Raw genomic sequence first — 23289 nt, forward strand, 5'->3', positions numbered from 1 at the left:
TGCAGAGGTAAACAAGACAGGCAAAATGTCTTGCCTTTGTGGAACTTATATTCTTGCAGGGGACATGGATAATAAATTAACAAATAAGTGAGCTACACAGTCTGCTGGAGAGTGACAAGGGCCAAGGGGAAATAAGGAAGCAGGGAAGGGAGAATGCGAAGTGTCAGTGTGTGCATGTACATGTACGTATGCATGTGTGTATATGCGTGTGTGCATGTGTGCGTGCACATGTAAGTGGAATTTTAGCTGTGGTAGCCAGGGAAGGCCTTCCAGAGAAGACAGCTTTAGAATAACACATGGAAAGGAACTGGGCCGTACAAGTATCTGTCGTGGGCACATTCCTACCACAGGGCACAGAAAGAGCCGAGGACGGGAGTCTGAGTGTACATGTGTTAGAAGTGATTGAGAAAAGATTAGGTCTGAGAGGAAAGGGTGGGCACCCCACAGAGGGTCTGAGAGGTGGTGATAAGTGCTCCACTGAGTAAGAGGGGGAATCACGGGGAGATCAGATCAGAAGAGTGACGTGGACTGACTTAGGTTTTTCTTTTTAATAAATTTATTTTATTTATTTACTTTTGGCTGTGTTGGGTCTTCGTTGTTACGCGCGGGCTTTCTCTAGTTGCGGCGAGCGGGGGCTACTCTTCGTTGTGGTGCGTGGGCTTCTCACTGTGGTGGCTTTCTTGTTGTGGAACACAGGCTCTAGGTGTGTGGGCTCAGTAGTTGTGGCACGCAGGCTCAGTAGTTGTGGCGTACGGGCTTAGTTGCTCTGCGGCATGTCGGATCTTCACGGACCAGGGCTCAAACCTGTGTCCCCTGCATTGGCAGGTGGATTCTTAACCACTGTGCCACCAGGGAAGTCCCCTGACTTAGGCCGCTGTGTGGAGAACAGATGAGAAGGCAGGAACAGGAGGAAGAAGGCCAGTATCAGGCAGTTGCAATATTCCTGGTGAGAGATGGTGGTGGTGGTGGTGGCGATGGTGATGGAGGGGGTGATTAGAAAGATCGAATTCTGCAGAGCCTGCAGGATGCTCTGACTGATAGGATGTGAGAGAGAAAAAGAGGCGTCAGGGATGGCTCCAAGGTTTTAATGTGACCATTCGAAGGAGGAGCTTGCCTTTTATCTCTCTTCCTATCTAATTAGCTTCATCTGTCATCAGAGATGAGGTTAGATGGATACACACCAAGATATTAGTGATTATATTTGAGTGGTAGGGCTTGGGTCGTTTTTATTTTTCTCTGTGTTTTTCAGTATTTTCTATTTTTGAAAGCAAAGACTGTATTTTTCTTATTACCATCATCATTATTATTTTATTTTAGGGCTTTCAGGCATGGCAACGGTATACTCAGTGGGTGAGGTAAAAACACTTTCTACCTGGGTGGATTCTGTATTAGTCACCATTTGCTGCGTGATAAGCAATTCCAGAATCGTAAATTAGTGTTCCTATCTCACTTTCAGATATGTGAGTTGCCTGGCACAGCCCTGCTGCAGGCTGCAGGTCAAGTTCAGGTGTGTACTAGGTTTCTCATTCTGGGGTCCAGGCTATATGGTTGTTGTTGTTACGGCAAATGTAGAAAGTTCCCAGAGAAGAGAGAGGAGACACCTGCTGCCTCTTAACGTCAAGGCCGGAAACTGGCATCTCGTCCCTTCAGCCTATATCCTATTAGCCAGAGCAGGTCACATGGCCAAACTCAACATCAATGGTTGTTTCCATATCTTGGCTGTTGTGAATAATGCTACAGTGAACATGGTATGCAGATATCTCTTTGGGATACTGACTTCAGTTTCTTCAGATATGTATCCAGGAGTGGAATTGCTGGATCATATGATAGATCTCCTTTTAACTTTTTGAGGAACCTCCATACTGTTTTCTATACTGGCTGCACCAATTACATCCCCACCAACAGTGCATGAAGCTACCCTTTTCTATACATCCTCACCAACTTTTGTTATCTCTTCTTTTTTATTATACTTATCCTCACAGGTGTGATCTCACTGTGGTTTTGATTTGTATTTCCCTGATGATTAGTGATGTTGAGCACCTTTTCACGTACCTGTTGGCCATTTGTATGTCTTTGGGGAAAAAAAATGTCTATTCAGGTCCATCACCCATTTATTTATTTATTTATTTATTTGCGGTACGCGGGCCTCTCACTGTTGTGCCCTCTCCCGTTGTGGAGCACAGGCTCCGGACGCGCAGGCTCAGCAGCCATGGCTCACGGGCGTAGCCGCTCCGCGGCATGTGGGATCTTCCCAGACCGGGGCATGAACCTGTGTCTCCTGCATCGGCAGGCAGACTCTCAACCACTGTGCCACCAGGGAAGCCCCATCACCCATTTTTTAATTGGATTATTTGCTTTCTTTCTATAGAATTGTTTGAGTTCTTTATATATTTTGGAGATTAACCCCTTATCAGATTTATGGTTTACAAATATTTTCTTCCATTCTGTAGGTTGTCTTTTCCACTTATTGAGTATTTCCTTTGCTGTGCAGAAGGAGCATTTGGAGGGTGAGTATGAGGTATGAGTTCCTGGGTTTCAAGTGAAACCTGTTTGTCAGGCTGTCTGACCTTTCTGCCTACGTGCAGCAGGTGTGTACATTAATCCAGCATTAGTGTGACTAATCTACAAGAGGGTGTTTGCAGGAATGGATTCTAAGGTTGGGATATGGGATCTAGATTGGACAAGAAGGAGAATGAAGCCCATGAGCTTCTTGACGGATTTTGGAAAAGCAAAATCCCTGAGGTCAGGGATCTGCATTTAGAGGTGAAAGATCTCAGTGAGGTCAGAGAATTATTGCCTTGGGGAGCATTCGAGTATTAGGAGAAAAGTTAATACATGGTGACCAGGAAATGGGATGTTTGATATAAAATATTAAGGGTGAGTAGTGTTTTTTTTTAAATTAATTAATTAATTAATTAATTTTGGGCTGTGTTGGGTCTTCATTTCTGTGCGAGGGCTTTCTCTAGTTGCGGTAAGCGGGGGCCTCTCACTATCGCGGCCTCTCTTGTTGTGGAGCACAGGCTCCAGACGCGCAGGCTCAGTAGTTGTGGCTCGCGGGCTTAGTTGCTCCACGGCATGTGGGATCCTCCCAGACCAGGGTTCGAACCCGTGTCCCCTGAATTAGCAGGCAGATTCTCAACCACTGCGCCACCAGGGAAGCCCCCTGAGTAGTGTTTGAGGTGGACCATGTTCAGGACAGAGCAGTTAAAGTGCAGCAGGAGGCCACTGGGATGGCAGGTACAGAGCCTGGCAGAGCTGTGCTGATGAGGGGTCATCCAAGCGGATGCGGGAGCTGGAGAGGAGAGGGTCATTCGTCAGCCTTGCAAGCCTTGGTTTCCTAACCTGCAAAGTAGGGGTGGAGATTTCCTTTCTGGGTCTGATGACCCATGACCTCAGGCATAGGCTGTGTTTGGTTTCACATCTCGTCCCATGGAAGGCCAGCCCCTTGGAAGCAGCAGGAAGACGCTAAGTGGGTGCACACAGCCTGTTCCTCTCCTGGAGGAACCCATCCCCCCATCCCTTCACTCCTCCTTGAAGGACACTTGTTGTGGGGACCTCGCTGGTGTCTCACTTGTTCCAGGCTGACACTGCCAACGCTCCTCTCCAGGGGGGTCTGATGTGAGAGTAACTAAGGCCCTCTGTCTCTTTCTTGGGGCTTATGACTTCCTTGATCATCTCACCATAGCACTGCATGAACCAAAGACTGAGAAGCATATCGCCCATGGCACTGGAAATGATTTTAGATGGTTCACAATCATCATATAAATGTGCTGAATCACACCACTGTTCTTTCAATCCAGACACAATCTTAGGTTGGTGCTACTATGTCGTGAACACCTCTCTCACACTTGCTAAGCCCCCTTTTTCACCACAGAGGAGGCCTTAAGTTCAGAGCCCTCAGTAGATGACAGTATTTCGTGAGAATTCAGTGAAACTGGATTTCTTTCTACTTCTGTTATTGACATTCTTTTTTTTTTTCTTGGTACTCACCAACATCACCAACAAAGGGTATTTGATGGCATTAAGTCTGATCGTGTCAGTCCACTGTTCAAAGTTCTGCGGTGGCTTCCTGGTATGCTTAGAAGAAAGTCTGAAATGCTTCTGCTTTCTGGAAGCTGTTCATGACCTGACCCCGGCTGACTTCCTCCTTGTCTTCTGCCATCACTCTACCCTCCACTCGCTCCTCCTTGGCATTCCTCCAAGATGGAATCTCAGTCTTACCTCAGGGCCTTTGCACATGCTGGGCCAGCTGCCTGGGATACTCTTGCCCCAGCTCCTTCCATGGCTTCCTCTAGATCATATAGATCTGTGCTCAGGTGCCACCACCTCAAAGGGGTTCTCTCTGACAATCATCACTAACCGACGCGCATCTCTCTCTCTCTTTCTCTCCTTCCTTCCTTCCTTCCTCCCTCCCCCTCCCCCCTTTCCTTCTTTCCTCTTTCCCTCCCTCCTTCCCTCCGCTTCCTCCCCCTCTCTCTCCACTCACCCCATTGCTAGCTCTTGTTTCCAATTTATCTCTCCCACTAAAATGACCGCTCTTTGTCTTGTTCCCTGCTGTGCCCTCAGGGTCTAGAACAGTGTCCAGCACACAACAGAAACACAATAAATATGCATTTGAGTGAACAAATAAATTAATATAGTTTCCTTTTAAAATCCATCTGTTTAAGTTGAAAAGCAAATCACTTTAAAGCATTCAGTAAGTAGTCTGTGTAGTGCAATGTGAGAAACTACAGGAAGGTGCTAGGTGATGGGCACACACGTGAAAGGCTCTGCAAGAGAGTAGGATTTGGGAAAAGCTTCCCTGAAGTGATTCTGGGATTATCTGGGAGAAGGAGAGCTTCCCAGTCCCCACTCTGCAGATCAATGAACAGATCACATCACTTTTCTGGTTGGTGCTCACAATTTCTGACCACCTACTAGGTACCCTCAAATTTTAGATCTCTCTGATGCTCTTCCGCTTTCTGAACTGCCCTCACTGTCCTCCTCACCCAGGGCCAGATGCCCCTGGAGGCTGTTGGGGCAGTTACTCAGCCATTTTTGAGCACCTGTGATGAGCCCAGCCCTGAACTAGTGATTGACAGGTGTCATCTCTGTATAGTAAGTAGTATCGTCCCCATTATACAGATGAGCAGTTACTCAAGTCACACACCTAGCTGTCCCAGGGTAATATGTTTGAGATTTCAACCATTTTCCCCTTCATGTCTCTTTCCCTTCATGTTCAGTAACACCCCTCCCACCTAGTCAATTCAAGCTGCTTGGCTACTCGGCTACTTGGCTACTTGCTTTGCTCTGATTTAAGCTGGGATCCTCAAAAACCCAGAAGAAAAGACTATCTCAGAGGACATCAAGAACTGAGGCACAAACTAAAGGCTGTGATTTAGCCACAGGTGTGTTGAGTTGAGCTTAAAAAATGATTTTTTCAACTAAGAATCAATTGCCACTATTAAAAAATCAGGAAATTTTACACCAAAGTCTGAATTACTGGATTTTTTTGTTTTTGAAAATTCAGGTGGTCAGGCCACAATGGGCCCACATTCCTTCATGGCAGGCACCAGCTGGACTTGAGTGTCAGTCATCCCTGATAGAGAGGCCTGTGTTCACCTGTTTCCACAGACCTCACTACTCCCTATTGTCTTACCACAGTGGACTTCACTCACTTACATCCCCTACCTGATCTATGAGTTTATGACCCTGAACAAAAAAGAGGAGAAACCACCCTAGGACTAGAAGAGCATTCTCCTAGGCTGATAGGAAAGGAGAACTGAGAAGGTTTGGGGATCCCTGGGGAGAGAATTAGACCTGAAGGGGCCAAAAGGACAGCTGTAAGCAGTGATGGGCTGGTAAATGTTTAATGACTGCTCTCCAGGGAAAAAAATGTGTGTGTGTGTGTGTGTGTGTGTGCATGTGCGTGTGTGTGTGTAAATTTTACTGGAAAAAAGGATGTGTTTGTTGCACAAAATTGACAAATTTACAAATAATAATAAACACTTTATTGTAAATACTCTTCATTGTAAATGCCATCTAGCCAATTAATTCTCACAGAAATGTTTTTGTTGATTTTTCTGCCAACCTCTTGATTCCAAAGCCAACTGTCACTGCAATTTAGCCATGATTTAACAAAATTAGACCACGAAGAAATGCTTGACAACAATATGACTCAGAAAAGAAGTTGCTGACGTCACTGAAGCGTGGATGCAGTTCTGACATGAATGCTAGTTGAAATTTTTGTTCGTGTTAATGAATACGACGAAAGTAAAACAACAAAGACGTGTGTCCAAACTCCTTCACCAGTGACATGAGTCATCTGTTGGCTGAACTGGATAATAATCCCCTCCATTTTTTGTGCCATTCACAATGTATCAACTACGGACAGAACACACTGTTAAGTTTAATTTACATTATTAACATTGTATCCATCACATTCTTAAGACTGGACAATCAATAAAACGACAAGTCAAGCCCTGATCTGTGGTGTTCCCCAGTCCCTGTGGTGCAAACACACTCCCCGTGGATCACTGAAGGCAGACCCGGCAAGGGATGGGCAGTGCCCTTACCCCACGTTCCTCATGTGATGCAATAGGTGTAAATTACCTTAAGAGCACAGATGAGAGCAAAATGTAGTAAAATAAGGAAGTGATGAGTTTTTAGTATGTATTACCTCGGTTTTAATATAATTTATTTAAGTATAAATTTAAATAATTTAATTTTTTAGCAGCTGTGTTTAACAACGAGCTTGCAAAACTCCTGAAAATTTAACAATCAGCTCTCACAAGCCAGCACAAGCCAGCTCCAACACACCACCGGATCTAAGGGAAGTATCTAGAAATGAGAGGCAAGGACTCAGGGGAGGCCAGAGTCCTGTGGGAGAGGAGCTACTTGCTCAGTCCCCATCTGACTCACCCCTTGGGGGGCAGGGGTGACCCTTTACAACGTCCCAAAGGTGGGGACCTGGGTATTGAGGGTGAGCAGAAATCCCGTCCATCCTGCCCAGCTGAATGGGACCAAATGAAGACCCTCCTGATGGGAGACAGAGGTTAAATACACCCCTGGGGGCATAGTCATCCCCATTCTGTAGATGTGGAAACTGAGGCTTAAGGGAGTTGTTACTTATCCAGGGTCACTAGCTGCCAAGAGGTGGGGGCCACACCGACAACCAGGTTTGTTAGCTTCCAGACCCATCTCCTTTCTGCAAGGTCCCCCTGCGCCATCCTGGAAACAGCTCCTGGAGCCTGTGACCTGCACTATGATGGTCCTTGGATTTTAGTGCACACAACTCTGGAATTCTGTTCACCTTTCCCCTAATTAAAACCTATATCCCTGAAAGAGATGACTAGCAACTTGAGAGCAGGGCCCATGCTGAATATCTGTGGTATTGCCAGCACTTAGAATTCCAGCTCATTGGCATCAGAAGAGATCTTAAGAACCACCTGGTCCAGAGCTCCCATTGTACATACAGGGAAAGCTGAGATCCCCAGTCAGAGAGCAAGAACACCAGCAGCCTCAGGACTAGAACTCCTACCAACCATCTGAGTTGCTGGTGAATGACAAATATTCTAGGTAAGAGAATTAGAGGGGTTGAACAAAACGAGATCTGAGAGCCAAAACGCAGGCTTCCCCCTCCCCAGAAAGTCCCAACCAGATGGAAAGAGAGCAGAGAATATGGTATCCTCAGTTGGACTTAGGGGTGATTCCAGGAGAGACTTCCTGCCAGGGTGGTACCTTCGACATTCTTTGAGAAAGCCCATAGAGCAACGAAGTCTCCATAAGATGTTCTCATCATAAGTTCATTACTGCAGAGATGCGCAGAGTCAGTGGGGAAACTGAGGCAGGAAGGCAGAGCCTCAGGCACCCTCAGAGCCTGAGACTCCACCTGAAGACTTTTGAGTTCTCAGATTTTCATCCCTTTCGCCCCAGCAAAACAGACCTCTTCCGGAGCAGGGGTGCCTCTTGAAGGACCACCTAGAACTTGTGCTCTGGCACCCAGGCAAGCAGGAAGCTGAAGACTGTCTGCTAAAGCCATGGTTCCAGCATTTTCCAGATGGACTCCTCAGGAGGCCGCAGAGACCTCAATTCGGCTGTATTGGATGCCAGCCGAGCTCTGCCTGTGGCCAAAGCTCAGGGTGAACCTGGAGAGCAGAGAGTAAGTGGGGTCAGAGGGTGACGGGGCCTGGTGGCCTTCCCCGGGGGTGATGGGAGTGGACCATACATGGGATCCCCATCCCGTCCCCACCCCACTCCTACCTGACCCTTCCTGCTTCCTGCCTTAATGTGCATTTCCACCTTCTGGACCACCCAGCTGCTCCCCCCGGTCTTCCTGTGTCCACCCACGCCTCCTACAGCCGGTTCTCCTCATCACAGGACTGACCCTTCTAAGCACGAAGACCAACTCCTGTCACTCCTGCTGGGAAGTGATGTCATGCTCAGCCTCACGTCCAAGCCTCTCTCTGCAGCCAGCCTCTCCCGTGTCACCGCCCTCTAATCCCATCTTCCCATTCCACCCCGGCCACATGGGTCTCCTTCTCGCTCTTCAAAACCCCCAGCTTGTTCCCACCTCGGGGCCTTTGCTCTGGCTGTTCCTTCTGCCTAGAACACTCTCTTCCAGCTCTTGGAAAAGATGGCTTTTTCTCATTATTCAGGTCTCAGCTCAATTGCCACCTCTTCTCAGAGGCCTTTGTTGAGCATCCTTTCATTCATTCACTAGAGCTAGAGTCACTGCTGGCCTGTCATGGGCCAAGCACTGTTCTAGGCCCTGGGAATAGAGCAGTGAACATAACAGGTACACAAAAATGTCCTTCAATGTCATGAAGAGCTCACGATCAACTTGTGTCATTAATATACCCATGGTACACTTGGACCCTAGCTAAAGAAATGGAAAGCTCCACACTGCCCCCAAATCCACTGTTCGCTCTCTGACAGTTAACCTGCCTTATTTTCCTCATGATATAAACCCCACTCTCATTTATCTTATTCATGCATTTGGGTATTCTGTAATCCATCTCTCCCCTTTGCATTAAAATGTAACTTCCTCCTCAGTCCAGAGACACGGTGTCTCTTGGTCACAGGTCTGTCCCCTGAGCCTAGTACAGTGCCTGGCTCCTAGCTGGCACTTGGAAATATTTGCTGAAAGTGAATGAACAGATTCCTGAGAAATTGGGATAAAAGATTTTTGAAAGCTCTTTTGGTGATCATATCATCCTGGGAATGGAAAGGTCTCTTCTGAACCCAAGTAACCTGATGTGAAAGGGAAAGGAACATGCTTATGGCACTCAGTGGCCACTGATGGCAAGGGGGTCTGAGCCCCTCGGTTGCTAATGTCTCTCTAAAGGAGCAGAAGAAACAGACCGTTAAGCTGCAGGTCCCCATTTCCAACAAACACATCTGCGGCATGAGGACACGAATAGAAGCAAACCCCACAACAGTGGATGGTGGCTCCATCCAGCCTCCATTCTCTCGTCTCCTTGGGGCTCTAGGTCTCCTCTGTTGCATGTGATCTTCGTAGGACTGTCAATAGAGGAGGCTTGCCCTATCCTGGCCAAGTTGGGGGTTAGGGGGGTGGGCACATAAACCAGACTTAGCCAATCAGACTTTCTTCTGGGGATGTGATTCTTGTAGGAAGCAACACAGCACTGAGAACAATTGGTGCTGGAAGGTGGGTCCCATTAGTGCTTGCTTGCAAGATCTCTGGAGCTTCCCGTGTCCCCATGCTCCCCATGGTTGAGTTTCTTTCTCTCTCTGTGGCCTCTGATATCAGAGGCCCCCTGAACGGTAAGGACTGGAGTAATGACTCACCCAGCCAAAGTTGGCTCCGGACCCAGCCAAAGCCCCTAACTTCCTGTCTTTTCCTGAGGCTGTAGAAGATCCAGCCTGCTTTCCCCAAGGTCTGGCTCAGGCTCCTGAGTCCCCAGGTCCAGCTCAGTGTTCCCCTGAGCTGCAATTCCCTCCTGCCTCACCCTAAAGCTGGCTTCTGCCTGCCTTTCTGCCTCCTTAGCTTCTTATTCCAGAGGAGGGGTCTGGAATCTTCTCCCAAGAAAGCCGGTCTGGCAGAGATTCCAGGTGGCTCCTAGTATCTGTCCCTCCTTTATGTCTAGTAACAGCACCCTCAATGTTTAGGTGAGCACATGGCACCCAGATTGAAGACCATGTTTTTCAGCCGCCCCTGCAGGTGGATGTGGCCAAGTTCCGTCCAAAGGGTTGTAGGTGGAAGTGACGTGTGGATCTTTCAGGTTGTGTGTCCTCCTCTTCCCCTTCCCTCTTTCAGGGAGGTGGTGGCTCCAACGGGCCATGCGGAGAAGTTTATACTGAAGAGATGGCCGAGCAACAAGAGAGAAGGAGCCTGGGACCCTGGATGACCTCTTGAAGCACAGCTTCAATGCCAGCCCCAGACCCCCTATATTCAGACTATTCCAAGCAGCCCAATCTGTCTCCTAACTAATATGGCTGGACTGCTGAGGGCCCCGCAGAAGGTGTCATGCAACAAACTGGGAGTGTGCGGCTGGCAGAGAACACTCTGGGGTGGGGTGGACCAGGTTTGAAGTTTTACATGGACTCGTTCTGCATCCCTTTGGGGGCCAGGTTGGGGCTTGGCAGGAAGCTGCAGGGAGGCAAGTTCCAACTCACCATTAGAATGATTTACCATTTTAATTTGTTAGGGCCTCCCAGGAATAGAATGGGCAGTCAGACGCTGGTGACTCCCTTTACGACAAGAGGCAATGTGGGGCATTTGCCAAGTATGCTTAGGATTATGGTGGTTTCAGGTCCCTTCTGACATGCCCCCCCCCAGTACTCTTTTATTTCAACAGCCCAAGGTCCCTGATGCTAAGATTTTGAACTCCTGTCTAGGACCTACAGACCTTATGTGATCTAGCTCCTACCCACTTGGCCAATCTGATCTTCTCTCCTCCTCCCCTCCCTCCTTGTTCTCTCTGATCCAGCTACACTGGCTTCCTTGTTGTTCATTGCATATGCCAGATACACTCCCAACCTCAGGGTCTTTGCACCTGCTGTTCCCTCTACCTGGAAGCCTCGCCCTACCTCATCTTTACGTGGCTGCCTCCTTCTCATTCACTTAAATGGTACCTACTCAGGGCATCCCTCTCTGACCACCCACTCTGATTTAGCCACAACCCTGTGCCCCTCTGTCTCCCTCTCCACCAACCAGACCCTCTCAATGTATTTTGCTCTGTTTCCTTTTCTTCCAGCTACTCATCACTAACTGAAATGCTTTTGTTGCTGCATTCATTGGCTTATTTATTTTCTGTTCCCCTCCTCTACTAGAATGGAAGTTCCGTGAGGACAAGGAACTTCTCCATCTTATTTTCAGACACATTTCCTACGGCCCAGAACACTGTGTGGCATATTAACATCCACTGAATGAGTAGATTATGCTCACAGTTCTTTGTGTGTGATTCAAAAGGCCATGATTATAATATTTTGTTTCTCCGAGCTTCCATGACTCTAAGATTCTGTGGTTTTAGGATCTAACTATTCTAACCTCCTATGAGTCCATAATTGCATGATTTTTAAATTCCTATGAGCTGAGTTCAAAGTCAAATAAAACTCTGCTGTAGGAAGACACAAAACAACTCAAGAAAAAGAGTTCATGTATGAAGACAGGACAAAACTCACTGTACCCAGGCAGTAAGAAAAACAGGAAGAGAAGAAAAACACTCTTTTGCAAAGGGAAAGTGTAATGACTAAAATCCTTAAGCAAAGTGCTCAGGGTTTGATGCCACTCTTCACCCCAGGCTAGCCCTGGCCCCCTTACCGTCTCTTCTGGAATTGCTGGTCTATCTCTGTCAACGACTGGCCTTTTGTTTCAGGGACAAATAAATAGATGAAGCCCAGGCCGAAGACAGCAGTCAGCCCGTAGAGCAGGAAGGTCCAGGACAATCCAATAGCACCTGGAAAAAACAGGGTGGGAGTGTGGGCAGGGCACAGCCTGGGCCAACTCCTCAAACACTGAAAATAAGTTCACCCAAAGCAGATCCTCTAGATGGTAGATTTGCAGTATGACTAACACGCTGTCAGATAAAAGTATCTTAAAGCAGGAGTAGGACTGGTTGTCCCAGAGGCAGGCAAAGGGCCAGGGCCCAAATCCACCAACATCTTGGACATACACTAGCCAGAGGTGCACACTTGGCACCTGAAAATGTGCATGGAGGGAAAATGACATCCACCTCAGCAGCACAACAGCTGCAGGGGCAGCCTTGGCAAAGCTCAGCTCCAAAAAACCATCCTCAGAAATTCCATGAATTGGTTTTTCAATGAATCAAGCATTCAGCCAATTTGGCGTGTGACTGGCTTGCGAGAGAAGGCAGAAGCCTCAGCTCCATATAGAAGGCTGTGGAGGCAGAAGCACTAAGTATGTTTCAGACACCATTCTCACCTCTAACAGCCGGGGCCACACCTCCTCCGAGCAGCCACCCTTAACAGGCTTGACCTCCACTTAATCCTTATACCAGCAGGGAGAGTGCTGGGCTGGGAGAAGAAAGACTGGGTTCTAGACTAACTGCCTGGCTAGACTTGGGAAGGACGTATTCTGTGAGATGGGGACGATAGGGATACGATACAGTTCTAATAAGCCCTCCCTCCCTCCCTCCTCCCCTCTCTCATTCCCTCCCTCCCTCTTTCCCTCCCTTCCTTCCTTCCCTCCTTCCTCTCTCTTTCTCACTCATTCATCCCACATAAAGGGGATGCTTGAAGACTGAGGCACCAGGGAGAAGCTTGGATTCCCAAAGACTGTGTATGGGAGACAGGCATGGTGGGTGGGTTCTTCTACCAGTATTTCCCACAGTCCGCCACGGCTCCTCCTTTGAAGAGGAAACACTTGGCTGCAGGAAATGGGAAAATAACTAAACCCTAAGAACTGCACCTTGGGGCCCCCGCAGTGAAGGAGCCCCGCCCACTTTGGCCTCGATGACCACTGGCCTTGCGTCAGGAGCATCCTCAGCATCTCAGAGACCCTTCCCTGGTGTTCTGGGCCTATATAATTCCCCCCTGACCCCACCACTGCCCAGACTGGGTTTGAAGGCTAGTTAAGAAGAGAAGACGTCACCCAAACTAGATCTGAGAAGACCTTCCAGCTGGCAGGTGGGCATGAGCCAGTTTAAGCTGGTTTAGAACAAAACAAAAAGGTCGTGGCTCCTGCATCGGCTGGTCTCAGACACATTCTCTCCAGGGCTGGGATAGACCTTCGCCTTTTATCTGGCCTGGAGAATTTTACAGCATGTCTGAGGGTTCTGGATGTTGTCAGACACTTCTGAGGAGCCTCTGCACAAAGTTTTATTTGAAGAATAGTTCTGCTGCAACAAAAAAATTTAAACTCCTATGCTTTAAGAATGGAAACTTTCAGCTACAGAGAGGAGAATGGACTTGTCTCGATGGGGGCACACTCGGGTCTCCCAAACCCCCATCCCCCCACCACCAATCGGAGATGGCCTCCTGGACAGAGGAGAACTGGATGCTTCAGCTCTAACCCCCCTTCAGCCTCAGCTCCCAGGCTGTCAAAAAAGCCAGCCCCCCCCCGCAGCTGATGGGGCCGGGAATGAAGTAGAAAGCTCACAGGTCATATCTTCTGTTGTCTTTGCCTCCCAGCCCTCCTTTTCCTTGTTCTAGCACCTCAATTTTCATTTGGGGAACCCTCCCCCAACTCTCAGTCCATGCAGTTGGGTGAGGCTGTCCGTCCTCCCCTTCCCCGGGTCTCCAGAGTGGGTATGTGGCCCCAGGCCTGGGCATCAGACTAGTCCAGCCCTCCAGACACAGTGATTGGTTCAGGGATGGGCACGTGATCTTGCTGAGCCAATGAGAATCAGCCCCAGGACATGAGTGAGAGCCACTGAGAAAGACATGCTCTCCTTCCCCGGGGCTGCCAAGAGGAAGAGAGCCGCTCGTGGTCATCTTTGCACGGAGGTGGGTCTGCCTGGGAATGAAGCCCACAGCACAGGAGGCAGAGCCAGGAGAGCATGGAAGCTGGCCCACAGTTTTGTGGAAGCCTCTGGATCAGTGGTGCTTGAAGCAAGCTACCCTCCTCTTTTCATGATTTAAGACAAAAATATTACCTCTTGTTCACAAACTGGTTTGCATGGGGTTTTCTGTGACTTATACCTGGACGATATGGAGGCCCAGGCTCCGTCTGGAGGCAGTTGTTTCTGGATCTTGAAGGAAACGGGCCAAGGAATTAGGTCAGAGGACTCACCGATGAGGTCAAGGAAGGAGAGGCTGATGAAGAGGTTGGCAGCCCAGTTGAAGCTGTTGCAGAAGGCAAAGGCTCGCCCTCGGATCTCCACGGGGTAAACCTCGCTGAGGACAAGCCAGGTCACTAGGACAGGAGAGCAGGGAGGACTCTTAGGCTGCAGCTGGGTTTGCCCAGAAAACTGAGGGGTTTCCTGAGACATGAGACTTTCATTGTCCTGGGCAAACTGGGATGGTTGGTCACCCTATTCATTAAATTCCTTTCCAGCTGAACCCTTCTGAGTGAGCTATCCAGGGGCACAGTCTGGTTTTATGAGGCCTGAAGCTTAGACAATTTGGGACCTTTATAAGAAAGAAAATATTACAAACATAAGTTAGGCCTGTGCCCTCGGAAGAAGTACCTTCAGGGAAGCAAGGAGCCCTGAAATCTGAGTTCATTGTTCTCATGGTCAAGCCACCTCTAGTCCCTCTGAGACCCTGATGGATTCGGTCCCCAGGCTTCCCACTAGGAGAGGTGGAAGGCTCCAGAGTTACCAGCAAGAGAACTCCCACTTACCTGGTCCAAAGCCAAAGGAGAAGGCGCTCACAAACAGCATCATGCAGACCAGTGTGGTCCAGTGCAGCAGGGCATGCTCAGGGGCAGGAGAAGGGGGTGCAGCGGGCACGATGCTTAAGGCTGGCAGAGGAAGGGCAGTGGGGTCCCCAGCTCCCGGATGAGGCTTGGTTTTCTCAGATGTTGACAAGACTGGCCGCCCTGGGCTCTGGTCGGTCATTGGCCGCAGAGGCGGAGCCAAGCCACTGGGCAGGCCAGAGTCTCCAGGGAAGCCTGACAGCCGAGTGGCATTGGGCACGGCCAGGCAACTTGGGCCTGAGTCCATGGGCACAGCAAAGCTGACAAGGCCGATGCCGCTGACCGACAGGGCCATGAGGGCACAGCCAGCGAGTAACAGGGCCCTGCGGCCCACTCGGTCCACCAGCCCCATGGCGGTCAGGGTGGCTGCCACCTTCACGGCACCGAGCCCCACGGAGGCCAGCACAGCCGAGGAGGCCCCACGGAAGCCCACTGAATGGAAGATGGTGGAGGCGTAGCACAGCACGTTGGGCTGCCCTGTTAGCTGCTGGAAAAGCACCAGCCCCAGCCCCACCATGGTCCGGCCTCGCATGTTATCCCTGGTCCTGAAGAGGTCCAGGAAGGAGTATTTTGGCCTCCCCAGGCCCAGCTTCATGGCCTCGCCTCCCTGGAGGGGGATGAGGTCCCTGTGGGCTGCAGCATCAACTGTACCAGGGGGGAGGAGGAGGAGGCTGAGGGACTGCAGGAGAGCAGGTGCAGTGGCCCAGCCAAACATATGCCTCCAGCCCCAGAGGGCACCGGCCAGCGCGTAGTTGAGTGCATAGGAGAGCAGGATGCCCACGGTGATGCCTGCCTCGTAGAGGGACACCAGCACTCCCCGCTGCCGTGGCCCAACCAGCTCTGACACGTAGATACAGCAGGCCATGGAGGAGAGGGAGATGGCAAAGCCAGCCACTGAGCGGCCCAGGACCAGCCAGGTCAGGGAGCTGGCCAGGCTCAGGCTCAGGCTGCCTGCCAGCAGCACCAAGTTGCTCCCGAGGATGGCTTGCTTCCTGCCATAGCGGTCGATGAGGAAGCCCCCTACCAGGGAGGCAAGGAGAGCCCCCAGGAGCAGACTGCCCACCAGCAGCTCCTGTTCCGAGCAGCTTAGCCCAAAGTCAAGCTGAAGTGGCAGTAGAGCACCCGATATGACTGCCAGTTCATAGCCAAAGGTCAGGCCACCCAGCAAAGACACAGAGGCACACAGGGCCAGGAAGAGTGAGGGTCGGCCTGGAAAACAAAAGTGACAGGGACAGAGTCCCGAATGTTTCCTGCCAGAGCATCCATCCAACCTCCTCTCCCTCTGTCCACCCCTCCATCTTTCCATCTATTCGCTCATCCATTCATGTATCCTTCTACTACATCCATCCGTCTATTCATTTATTCATCCATCCATCCATCCATCCATCCATCCATCATCCATTCAACCACTTCTTGCTTTGTCCGTCCATCCTTCCATCTACCTAATCCATCCACTCACCCATTTACCCACATACCCATGCATGCATGCATCCACCCATTCGTTCACTTCTTCCTTCATTCCATCCACCTCTCCATCCATCCATCCATTCATCCACTTCTTCCTTCATCCATTTCTCCCTCCATCCTTCCTTCTGTCCATCTACTCCACCCATTCATCCATCCATCCATCTACCCACCCATCCATCCACTCCTTTCTTCATCCATCCACTCCGTTCATTCACCCATCTAATTACTAATCAATCTATCCACCCAGCCCTTCATCATTCACTCCTCCATCCATCTATCTACTCCATCCACCACATTTTCATCCATTCATTGGCCCATTTATCTACCCCTTAATTCACCCAAACATCCACCCATTTTTTGATCTATCTATCCACCCATCTTTGTATTCCATCCCTTATTTACCCAGACACACACCCATCCATTCATGCATCCATCCAATCATTCCAAAATTTATCTGGCATCTACAACACACCAGGCAGTGTTCTTGGGGCTGGCAATACAATGGTGTTTTCAAAGATCTGACATTCTAGTAGAAAAAGGCAAATGATAAATGAATTAATATATAATATAATTTCAGGTGGTGATGGGTGTCATTTAACAAAAAAAAAGGCAGAGAAGGGAATTCCCTGGCAGTCCAGTGTTTAAGACTCCACACTCCCACTGCAAGGGGCCTGGGTTCGATCCCTGGTCAGGGAATTAGATCCCCCATACATGCCGCAACTAAGAGTTCGTCTGCCACAACTGAGGATCCCATGAGCCGCAACTAAGGAGCCCACATGCTACAGCTAAGGAGGCGACGAGCTGCAACTAAAGAGCCCTGGAGCCGCAACTAAGGAGCCCGTGTGCTACAACTAAGACCCGTGCAACCAAATAAATAAATATTAAAAAAATAAAACTACTTTCTGTGTATTCTTGGATTAAGTAAATGAAGAAATATATTAAGAATGATGGAAGCCACGTTTAAAAAAAGTAAAATAAAATGTGGCCAATGTGATTAAGGAACTGCGTTTTTAATTTATATTTAATTTTAATTAAGTGTGAAAAGAGCCACATGTGGCCGGCAGCTACCATATTGGCAGAGCAGTTAAACAGGTTGCTCTTAATTTTTAATTCACATACGTAAACAAATATTTCTGGAAGCGTCAGGAGTAATCCAGATGTATCTGTCTCACCCATCCCCACCTGGACCTGACAAGAACATTCATAACATTATAGCCAGATTTGTGGAGTGTTTGATCTGGACCAGGCAGTGCTTTGAGCACTTTTAGTGTAAGAGCTCATTTAATTCTCACCACAACTTTATTATTTATGAATGAGTAAACTGATCATCAGAGACTTGCCTAAGGTCAAGAGTAGTGAGTAGCTGTGTCTAGATTCAAAGCCAGGTGGTCTGGCTCCACAATCCCTGCCCTTAACCACTCCTTTATTATACCTTGGCATAATAAGATTTCACCCTGTTCTCTTTACTTATGCCTCGCTCCATCTGTTAGGCAATCTTTGTGCAGGGGGAGGAGTTTCATGGGTGGAGGAATCACCCCCCACTTTCTGCTCACCCTTCTCCCCATCACGTCTGCCCCCCAGGGAGTAGCCTCCTTCCATTCCCTGGCTGGCCTTGTCTTTCCTCTTCATGACCTTCAGTAAATACTCTGGGGAGATTATGCTGCCCAGGTCCTGCCCCTTCTTCACCTCCCTCGGCCCCACCTCCCTCGGTTTCTGGAGTTTACTGCCAGAAGGGAAGGTTCTTCCAGGCCATGTGAGGCAATCAAGTGAAAACACAGAATTTTTCTGCCATTTCCTGGGCTCTTCTTGAGGTGAATGGGAACCCAGCCAAAGGGCTCACAGGCAAAGCTGACTGTCCACAGGTTCTGCTGGAAAATGCAGCAGGACAGGTTCAGGTCACAGTGGTAAGAGCAGAACAGCAAAAATAAAAGTGAGATCAAACAGCAATAATAACAAGTGTCACTGATGGAGTATTTCCTCTCTGCAAAGACTTTAGGTGCCTTCTCTCAATTTATCTTCGTAACAACTCTAGGTGGTACTGTTACAATTATCCCCATTTGACAGATGGGAAACCTAAGGCTCAGAGTGTTCTCACAGCTGGGAAGCAACAGCATCAGAACTCAGACGCTGACCCATCTGACTCCCAAACCCATGCACTTAAGAGCTTTGCTGGATTGACTTCAAGCAAGAAGGGCCGATTAGAGATAGGTGGGGTGTGAGAGAGAGCAGGGGTGTAGGGGGCGGATGTGGAGGGGAAATAAAGTTCTCAGGAAAATCCCAAGTCACAAAGCATGGTGAAGTGCTGACCCATGGAGCTGTGAAGGACAGCCTCAGATGAGTCAGGGCCGCTAGAAAGATGGGGGAAGAGGATTCTCTTCCTTAAGCTTTCCAAGGCTCCCACCACCTGCTCCATTAAGTCCTAACTCTTTAGCATGACCTCCCAGGCCCTTCACGAGCTGGTGGCCCCAGCCCAACTCCTTGGCCACCTCTCTTCCCCACCCCTGTCCCCACCTCTCCAACACACCCTGCAAACACTGGTTCCCGGCACACACCGTAGATTTTCATGCCGCTCTGCCGCTGCATGTGCTGGTCCCTCTCCTGCTCCACCCGTGTTTCCCAAATGCCCACTCATCCTCATCCCGGCTCACCTCCCCGAGGGGCCTCTGGTAATACACGTCTGTTATTTGGCATCAGTCTCACCGGCTCTGTGGGGAGCTTCCCTTCCCTGTCCCGTCTTCAACTCTCAGTCTCCGGGTCTGGGGTAGAGATGACCTCCCTCCTCCACCCCCACCATCCAGCTCCAGAGGTGCGTCCATGACCCAGATCTGATCAGCCAGCCGGTTCCCTGGCCTTGGACAGTGGTGAATGTCACGTGGCTGAACCTGAGCCAGTGAGAGCCGGTCCAGTCCAGGGTGTTTGCTTCCTTGGGGTACTGAGCTGGTAGTTTACCTGCCTAGAGCGGCTGGGGGCCATCTCCCCTTGGGAGGGATTCCTGACAACACTGCCTGAGCCCCTAGATCCAACCATGCCTGAAGCCGTGGACTTTTCAGTGACCAATAAATAACCCCCCACTCTTTTTTTTTTTTTTTTTGGTTAAGCTAGTTTGAGGGAATCTCTAATTCCTGTACGTCTTCCTCAACTTTCCAAGTCATAGTTTTCACTTCCAACCAACTCTGCTTTCTCCTGAATTTGCTCACACCAAGTAATTGAATAAGTGATGTGTTTACCTTATTGAACTGAGCAGGATGGGGAGAGAGACTTACTGTCTCTGTGCCTCCAGGGCTCCAGCTCCACCCTGACACCTAAGATGGGCTCAGTAAATCTTCTACTGAGTGAACAAATGACTGAGTCAGGGTCCAGGGCGGTATCTCCACGTCCCATTCCAGGACTATGTCAGATACATTTGAACTTAATCTACTGCTCTAGAGCAGCTGGAGGGATCCTACGATAGCCCGAGTCAGACCACATCATTCTGCTCAGAGCCCTCCAAGGCTCCCACTTCACTCTGAAAACAAGCCAATGTCCTGAGAGTGGCCTTCAAGGCCCTGTAGGACCTGCCTCCCTTCACTGGGCTCCAGCCACACCAGCCTCCTTCCCGTTCCTCCTCACTCCAAGCCTGTCTCAACCCAAGGCTTTTTACCAGGTGTCACCTCTGCCGGGAAAGCCCTTTCCCTCCATCTCAGAGGCCCCAATCCCCCTTCCCTCTGGTCTCCGCTCAAACATCGCCTTCTTATGAGACCTTCCCTGGCCCTCTACTTAAAAATGCAAACTCCCATGGCACCCAGCACTTCGTATTCCCTTCTCTACTTGTTTTTCTCCATGGTACATTTCATCATCTGAAATAACTATATGTTTTACATATTTATTGGGCTCCCCAAGCAGAATGTCAGCCCCAAAGGAACAGGAATTGTTTGTTTGTTTGTTCTCAGTTGTCTCCTGATGCTGGGGACAGTTCCTGGCATACAGTAGGCACTCAGTAAGTACTGGTTGAGTAAACAGATGATTGAATGAATGAATGAACTCAGGACATAGGGAATCCAGAGAGAAAGGATCTTGGCTCTTGAGCATCCTGGGGTTGGGGGGCGGTGCGGTCCAGGGCCTGGAAGTGGAGTAAATCCTGGCCTCCAAATTAGGGTGGCCTAGCCTGGATTTAGGAACCACTCTCCCTTTCTATGGATTGTCTGTCTAAATATAGTATGTGAAGCTGTCCCACACTGGAGGAAATCCCTCAGTTCTCTAAGCCTCTCACTGTGGAAGGCGGAGCTGCCCAGGGAGAGAATCAAGGGGCAGGTGGAGCGGAAAGAGCCCAGGTTTTGGGTGCCCATATCACCAGCTGTAAGTCCCAGGGCACCCTCAGTTGGTGACACTAGAGCGGCATTTCAACCAGTCACAATGTATTGTGTCCCTCCCCCATCAGAGACCTGCCATGTCTTCCCCTGAAACTCCAGGGAAAGACCAGGTTTGAAACTGAACCATGCAAATATCCTCACCCAGAAGGCTGGCTTCCAAATGTCCCAGCAACAGGTGATACTTATAGAGCAGTCACTATAGCCAACCTCACATCCTTTTCCAGAAGCCATACCTGTGTCAGCTGCCTTAATTCCTACAACAGCCCTGTAACACAGGCACTGGTGCCATTCCCATTTTACAGATGAGGCAACTGAGTCACAGAGAGGTAAAGACATTTGCCTATGGTTGTAAAGTGACAGAGCAGGTTCTGAACTCGGGCAGTCTGACTCCAGAATCCCAATGTTGGGTGTGATAAAAAAATAAAAGCTCATGTTAACTGGCCACTTACCATGGGCAAGTGGTATATGGAGTAATTAAGTTCATATTCTCACGTCATTCACATGGCTTCCCTGTGATAGGGTGTTTTATGGGGACCATTTTGTAGATGAGGAAAATGAAGGTCAGAGAACTTAACTACACTGTCCCAGGTCACGATGCACCTGGGAAGTGGGGGAAGGAGGGCTGGAACCCAGGTCTTTCTGACCCCAAAATCTATACACAGGGCCACTGAGTCCCTGACCCCTAAACCAATGTCTGCCACGTAGTAGGTGGATGAATATTGACCCTTTGATGCTTCCGAATCCAGAAAGAAAAACAGAAACCTTAGTTCGCTGGAGCAACAAAGAAATTCCCCCCCCTCATCTCCCCTCTAGTGAGTATCTGGAGAGTAGAGGTTTTGTCTATTTTGTGTAGGGCAGCATCCCCAGGCCTAGAACGGCACCTGGTGGGAAGTGCTCCGCGAGTGGATGAATGAATTTGCTCCCTTCGGAGCCTCCACTTCTTCATCTGCAGAATAGGAACAATTTCACTCGCCTGCTGGACGCTGTAAGGCTTAAAGCGGTTAGGAGAGGGTCTGGCCCCGAGTAAGCGCCCAGTATCAAGTAAGGAGCCCTTTCAGGTCACTTTTTTTCTGGGCAGAAAGGAGCATGGAAGGAAGTGGGCCCACGTCCCTTCCCAGCCACCAGTCAAGGCCTGCTGTCCCGGCTGCCACCCGAGTGGGCTGTATCTGGTCGGGGAGCTGCAGCTCAGGGCAAAGAGTGCGCGCGCAGGGAAGGGGTCGCCGGCCTTCCCTGCCCGTAGCGCCGATCGCGACTTACCCATGCTGAGCAGGACTCCGAGGCGAGCTGGGGGCTCTGGGGACCCGGGCGCGCATCCCCCGGCCGAGTCCCCGCCTCCGCCGCCAGACAAACTTTCCGGCCCGCCTCCAGCCTTCGTCCCTCCCTCCCCGCCTGCCCGCCGGCAGCGCAGCTGCCACGTCGGCCAGCCCTGGGCCCCTGAGCCAGGAGGAGGGACAGAGGTGCGCCCTGGACGTCCCCAGTCTGGCCCAGCCTGGCTGGGACCCCACCCACCGTCATCCCCACTGCGGGGAGGACCCCACAAGTTGTCTTTCCCTGTCCTCCCCGCGGGAAGGAGACTTCCCAATCACTGTGGTCCTCTGGTCTGGCCTCAGACTAGGCCACTAGTCTGGCCTCTTCAGCCAGCATGTGTACACACACACACACACACACACACACACACACACACACTCATGCATCTACACTGACTCACACATACCCACTTCAGCCACTCACTCTCCCACATTCATCTTCCATTCACTGGACACTTAGGTTTGGACACGTCCCACCTGCGTTCAGGCAGGGTCCTAGGCCTGGAGGATGGGCTGGGAGAACCAGACAGTTAATTTTGTTCCTCTGGAGTTTACTTTCTGGTGGGGGAAGAAGAAAGATAAATAACCAAAGGAGCCAGAGAAATACCAGCTAGTAGTGACAAAGGCCAAGCAGAGAATTAAACTAGGATGCTGGGTTAGGCAAGCACAGTGGCTGCTTTCGCTGGGGGTGGGCTTGGGAGGGGATCCCTGGGAAGGCTGCTCTGGGGAGGGGATTTCTGAGCTGAGACCTCAGGTTCCAGACAGAGGGAGACCAAAGGCAAAGGCCCTGCAGGAAGGAGTTTGGGGAGCATAAAAACAGAAATGAAGCCATAGTGTCTGGAGCACAGGGGTTGACAGGGAGGGTGGAGGGAGATGGGGCCTGAGGCAGGGGTTGGCAAAGCGCAGACCACTTAAGTCCTTGGGAGGCCAAGGTTAGGATGGGATTTTATTCCAACTGACAAAGAAATGGGGAGTTCTAGCAGGTTATAGGGAGTAAGGGTGGAAACAGGGGACCACTTGGGAGGCTATTGCAAGGTGAGAGGTGAAGTTGATTTGGACTAAGGTGATAGCAGTGGGGCTGGAGAAAAGTTGGCAGATCGCAGATAGACTTGATAAGGGCTGACAGACTGGGAGAGGAGCAGTCTGGGGTGGGAAAGGAGATGTGAAGTTCTGTTTGGGCTGTGTGATGTTTAAGATGCTCATTAGGCATCCATGTGGAAATAGATGGGCAGTTCCATATAAGAGCCTGGAGTTCTGGAAAGGAGCCAGGCTGGGGACACCCCCACTAATTCTCACCATCAGGCAAAAACACAAATGCAGGCTCAGCACTCACATGGTCAGAGGC

The 23289-nt window shown here is 50.0% G+C and overlaps 1 protein-coding gene across 3 annotated transcripts; it reads right to left on the bottom strand.

Annotated features, from left to right (window-relative positions):
• Positions 1 to 5991: 5991 nt before the first annotated feature.
• SLC2A10 (solute carrier family 2 member 10) lies at positions 5992 to 22279 on the bottom strand. 3 transcript variants are annotated; one of them, XM_060077681.1, is made up of 6 exons: positions 21895 to 22279; positions 16761 to 16814; positions 14747 to 16030; positions 14195 to 14317; positions 11765 to 11900; positions 5992 to 8126 (listed from the first exon to the last, which is right to left on the bottom strand). In XM_060077681.1, exons 1-6 carry the CDS (start codon positions 21896 to 21898, stop codon positions 8048 to 8050), a joined length of 1680 nt encoding a protein of 559 aa, XP_059933664.1. In that variant the 5' UTR covers positions 21899 to 22279; the 3' UTR covers positions 5992 to 8047. The 3 variants fall into 3 exon arrangements, with proteins under 3 accessions (XP_059933664.1, XP_059933663.1, XP_059933665.1); XM_060077680.1 differs by lacking the exon at positions 21895 to 22279 and adding an exon at positions 17842 to 18770; XM_060077682.1 differs by lacking the exon at positions 16761 to 16814.
• Between the last annotated feature and the right edge of the window lie 1010 nt (positions 22280 to 23289).

Source organism: Mesoplodon densirostris, chromosome 16 (assembly GCF_025265405.1).
Source record: "Mesoplodon densirostris isolate mMesDen1 chromosome 16, mMesDen1 primary haplotype, whole genome shotgun sequence".
Taxonomy (NCBI): domain Eukaryota; kingdom Metazoa; phylum Chordata; class Mammalia; order Artiodactyla; family Ziphiidae; genus Mesoplodon; species Mesoplodon densirostris.

What these genes read in the sequence shown, in the direction of transcription:
- SLC2A10 (XM_060077680.1), bottom strand. Translation starts at nt 17,917, where the DNA reads ATGAAGAGGAAAGACAAGGCCAGCCAGGGAATGGAAGGAGGCTACTCC. An exon ending in CTCCTTTGGCTTTGGACCAG is followed by an intron (nt 14,318 to 14,746) that starts GTAAGTGGGAGT and finishes CTCCTGTCCTAG; the next exon opens with TGACCTGGCTTGTCCTCAGC. An exon ending in CAGCAATTCCAGAAGAGACG is followed by an intron (nt 8,127 to 11,764) that starts GTAAGGGGGCCA and finishes TCTGCTCTCCAG; the next exon opens with GTTCACCCTGAGCTTTGGCC.